This window comes from Borostomias antarcticus (assembly GCF_949987555.1).
Source record: "Borostomias antarcticus genome assembly, chromosome: 5".
In the NCBI taxonomy this organism is placed as follows: domain Eukaryota; kingdom Metazoa; phylum Chordata; class Actinopteri; order Stomiiformes; family Stomiidae; genus Borostomias; species Borostomias antarcticus.
This window is the reverse complement of record NC_140238.1, coordinates 31,431,539-31,436,538: the sequence shown is the minus strand read 5'-3', so window position 1 is coordinate 31,436,538 and position 5,000 is coordinate 31,431,539. Positions and strand designations below refer to the sequence as shown.

General features: G+C 52.6%; 1 protein-coding gene across 1 annotated transcript in view; it reads left to right on the top strand.

The window, feature by feature from the left end:
- bahcc1a (BAH domain and coiled-coil containing 1a) overlaps window positions 1-5,000 on the top strand; it is a gene marked incomplete at its 5' end in the record, with an annotated part of 29,170 nt that overhangs the window by 5,884 nt on the left and 18,286 nt on the right. The window contains 2 exon segments of the mRNA XM_084439101.1: window positions 1,665-1,801; window positions 2,069-2,182. Of these exon segments, the coding sequence (XP_084295227.1) occupies window positions 1,665-1,801; window positions 2,069-2,182 (251 nt within the window).

Here is a 5,000-nt window from a genome sequence, read left to right as displayed (position 1 = left end):
TTCGTTCATTCAAAGGCCTCCCAGAAAAGTAGCGTTTTCAGTCTGGATTGTAAACTCATAGTGGTGGGCGCGTGCCGGAGCTTATAAGGAAGTTGGTTCCAGCTCTGGGCGGCATAAAAGCTAAAGGCTGCCTCGCCACATTTACTTCTGACTCAAGGGACGGTTAAAAAGCCTCTCTCCGATGACCTGAGGGGTCTAGTGGGTTCACACGGTTTTAGCATGTCGGAGATGTACAGTATTTCGGGCCCAATGCCATTAAGAGTTTTAAAAACAAGGAGCAGGATCTTAAAATCTATTCTGACACATTTAGTTATTTATTTAAATCCAGTAGGGAGTTGACTGGTATAAAGTCATCTTGGAAGATGGCTATATAAATCTGTTGTCTGCATAGGTATGATAGGCAATATTGTTCTTTTGAAGAATTTTGCTTAATGGAAGCATGTATACTATAAGTTAAATAAGAATGGACCCAGAATGGACCCTTGAGGGACTCCACACTTGATGCTTGTACGATCAGATGTGAAGCTGACTAGGGAAACAAAGTAGTCTCTATCATGCACTGTGAGAGGATCTGAACCACTGAAGTACTGTTGGTCTAATCTGTCCAGGAGTATTTCATGGTCAATGGTGTCAAATGCTGCGAAACTAAAGTCCGATAGGACAAGGAATGAGACTTTGCCTGAATCTGTGTTTAAGTGAATGTCATTTAAGACCTTGTTAAGAGCAGTCCCTGTGCTATAATCTAGTCTAAAACCAGACTGAAAATGATCGAAAAGGTTACCTGCCATCAAAAACAAAAAAGTTGTTTATAAGTTTTCTCAATTATTTTACCTATGAAAGGCAGATTAGAAATGTGGTAGTAGTTCTTCAATACAAAGGAATCCAGATTGTCTTTTTTAGTAGGGGTACGATGACAGCCGTTTTTAGGGCTTTTGGAAAAGTGCCTCTTTGAAGCAAACTACTTCCTATTAGCAGTAGATCAGGTGTAAGGGAGCCAAAAACTGCTTTGAAAAACTTAGTGGCTAGCGAATCCAAACAGCAAGTAGAGGTTTTAAGCTTAGACAGTTTCTACAAGAGCCTTAAGACCAATGATTTCAAACTGTGACATGTTAGTGATGTCGCAGGTTCTACTGCTACTGGAGGGAACCTTGCTAGCCGCCATAAAAGAATGTCTGATTTTATTTATTTTATCGTTAAAGAAGAACACAAATTCGTAGCATTTTTCAGTGGAGAGAAGCTCTGGAGATATTTGAGATGTCGGTTTGGTTAGTCTAGCAACAGTGACAAAGAGAGAACGCGCATCATGAGCGTTCATATTAATAGTATCAGAGAAGAAGAGTTTTCTAACTCTATTTAACTCAACATTGTGAGAGTGTAATTCCCCTTTGCACAGCTTAAAGATGAATATTTTGATTTTCGCCACTTGTATTCAGCTTTCCGACACTCTTTTTAGCATTGAGACTTGAACGGCATTTCTCCATGAAGCTCGTTCATTACCAGAGATTAACTTGGTTTTGACAGGTGCAATATCATCTAATATGTGGTCTAAGTGACAAACGCATGACGGAATAGTGACATTAGCGACGAAAGCATGCGACGAAAGCAGCGGCGCTCTCGCTGTGGTACAGTACCGCTAACCGCGTCACCGGTGTTGTGGATTCCAGGCGTGCCCGGCGAAGGGCGGCATGGAGACCATGGACGGACCCGAGCTCGCCATGCGCGTGAAGCTGGCGGAGCTGCAGCGGCGCTACAAGGAGAAGCAGAGGGAGCTCGCCAAGCTCCAGAGGAAGCACGACCACCAGTGAGCACGTCCTCCTCCTGCACCTCCACCCCTGTCCCATCCTCTCACCTCCTCGTTAACCTCTTCCTCCAGCTCCCCTAACTGGACGACCTTCTGAACTCCTCGCACAATCTTCCATAAGCAGACGGACCTAAATCAAAACAAACTCCGTGACTCACTTCCTCTCTATCTCACAGAGGATTCCTTCCTCCGCTAATGCGGCTGATCTAGTCTGCCGTGTGCACTCACACAGAGTGTGTGTGTGTGTGTGTGTGTGTGTGTGTACAGGAGGGAGGAAACCCCACGCAGCCCAGCGCGTCGGGGGCCGGGGCGGCCCAGGAAACGTAAATCCACCCCCGCCACGGGCCTCGTGTCCTCTTCAGACACCCAGAGGAAAGTCAAGTAAGTGTTGTGATGTTGTCATAACCCTGCCTAGCCGGTCCTATTCTAGCCTAGCCTTGTCTAGCTTGTCCTATCCCAGCCTAGCCCCGTCTAGCCTGTCCTATCCTAGCCTGGCCTACTGTAGCTTAGAATAGAGCTGTTTAGACTGTGCTAGCCTAGCCCTGTCTAGACTGTCCTATTCTAGCCCTGTCTAAACTGTCCTATCCTACTCTAGCCCTGTCCTATCCTAGCCCTGTCTAGCCTGTTCTATCCTAACCTTAGCCCTGTCTAGCCTGTCCTATCCTAGTCTAGCCTGGTCTAGCCTGTCCTATCCTAACCATAGCCTGGTCTAGCCTGTTCCTTCCTAGCTAAGCCTGGTCTAGCCTGTTCCTTCCTAGCTAAGCCTGGTCTAGCCTGGGATTTCCTAGTCTAGCCTGGTCTAGCCTGTTCCTTCCTAGCTAAGCCTGGTCTAGCCTGTCCTTTCCTAGTCTAGCCTGGTCTAGCCTGACCTACTGTAGCTTAGTGTAGCCTGGTCTAGTCTGACCTACTGTAGCTTAGTCTAGCCTGGTCTAGCCTGTCCTATCTTAGCCTGCTATGTCCTGGCAGCAGCCCAAGGAAAGCCCAAAGAAAGCTGCTGATAAGCCCCCATATCACTGGCATCCAGGAGACCGCCTCTCAGGGCATAAACAGGAAGTGGGAGACTGCCTCTCAGGGCATAAACACCCTGCTGACCCAGTCAAGGAAGTCCACTTGAACCCGATCTTAACCTAATCAGCACTGTGGCTGAATTGTATTACAGTGTGATCTGTGTCAGTCGTGTGGATATGTGTGTTTGAGTGTGTGTGTGTGTGTGTGTGTGTGTGTGTGTGTGTGTGTGTGCGTGCGCGCGTGCAATCGCGTACGTGTGTCGCCATTACGTGTGCTTCTCATATCTGTCAGTGCGCCTTTGTGACTGCGTGCCTCTGTGTGTGTGTGTGTGTGCATGCGTGCGTGTATGTGCGTATGTATCTGTGTGTGTGTCTCAATGAGTTTCCGCCCGGCTAATCCTAAGCCTGAATGGCATGACTCTGTGTGCAGAGCTGGGGGGTGCAGGGGGGCTCGTTGGCTGTGAGGGGTGGGGGTTGACAGGCAGAGGCTGTAATTAGAGTACTGTGAATTCTCCTGTAATCTGCCCCAGCAGTTGGAATGTGACCCATGCCTGCCATTAAGCCCCAGGGTCACCAGGGGTGCAGCGGGGGACAGTGACAGCCACATAGGCCAAGCGGTGGCAAAGACAAGACAGACATACATTGTGTGTGTGTGGGGGGAGGGGGTGGGGGGGGGGGGGTGCGTGTGTGTGTATGTGTGTCTGTAAGTGTGTGTGAGCATGTGTAACCAAGTTGAATTAGTTAAACTCGCTCCTCAGTATAAATAGCGCCCGTCGAATCGAGTTGCTTTTCGGCGGCGTAGCTGGTTAAGGCGGCGTTCATGACAGGCGGCCACGTGCGTTCGTAAGCCAGGGGACCCGGGTTCGAATCCAGCGAGGGGCAAGCGAGGGTGGAAGCTATACTGACGAGCGACGCTGTGACACCTTTTGGGGCGGCCGTGGTTCAGTAGGTAGAGCGGGTGGTCCAATGATCGTAGGGTCGGCGGTTCGAATCCCACCTCCTCATGTCCTCATGTCGAAAGACACTGAACCCCAAATTGCTACCATTGAGCAGGCTAGCGCCTTGCATGTCAGCTGCCGCCATTGTTGGGTGAATGAGAGGCCATTGTAAAGTGCTTTGGATAAAAGCGCAGTCCATTTACCGTTTACAAACGGTGCCGTGACCCGGACACACAGTCGGGCTCAGCTGAGGTCGCTGTGGAAGTATTTTCGGGGGGGTGAGTGTAACCGAATTGAACCGGTTTAAACTCACTCCTCCATACCGCCCACCCGCTCCATCGAACCGCTAGCCCGTAGCGGCTCTTCGCAGCGGTGGTCACGCGTGTTGGTAAGCGTGTCACGTGCGTTCGCAAGGGCGGAAGCTACACTGACGAGTGCCGCCGTGACACCTGTTCCGCACGCGCGCCCGCCTGCCCACGTCCTGTCGATCTCAGACAGAAACGCCGATCGCTTCGGCTGCGCGCCGTAGAATCGCTCGCCGGTTGAGTCTCCAGGCTGGAGAGGCTGATGTAGCTTCGCCGTTCGCTTTCAATCAGTCCCGTCATCCGAGGGGTGGGGGGGGGGGGGGCGGGGCAACAGCGAGGGCGGTGGTGGGGGGGTTACTGCCGCCCTTCCCGTCCTCAGGCCCTCCCCCCCCCCCCCACTCCCGGGCAGCGGTCCATAATGTTCCCGGCTGTCCCACTGTGCTGTCACCTCCGCTCTCCTTCCGCCCGCGTACCCCCCCGCCCCCCCATTTGCCGGCGGAGGCGGAGCCCGGAGGGGGACGCTGATGCCCTGTGACAGTGACACCCAAACGAAAGGACGCCGGGCTGAGAGCGGGGTGATGGTGTGGGGGGGTGTCGGAGGGGGGGGGTCCAGCACCAGCGTCCACGGTGTGTCAGACACGAGCTGCCGCCTGCCACCGACCGACCACGACGCCGCCGCCTGCCTCGCCGTTCGCCACCGCGGAAACCGGCGCGGGGAGCGATGTGATGTTCTCGAACGAGGAGCGCGCGGTACTGGGACACGATGGCCCCCGTGTAGCGTCACACGGGGTGGAGGGGTTGGAGGGAGGGGAGGGGGAGGGGGGGAGGGGTTATGTAAAAGCATGTTCTGTTACCTGTCACTCACTGGAGTACATGAGTACATGTTCCCTCCCGTCATGGAGGCCAGTGGGTCAGTGGATAACAGAACAGCTCCCCAGACCCGGTTAGT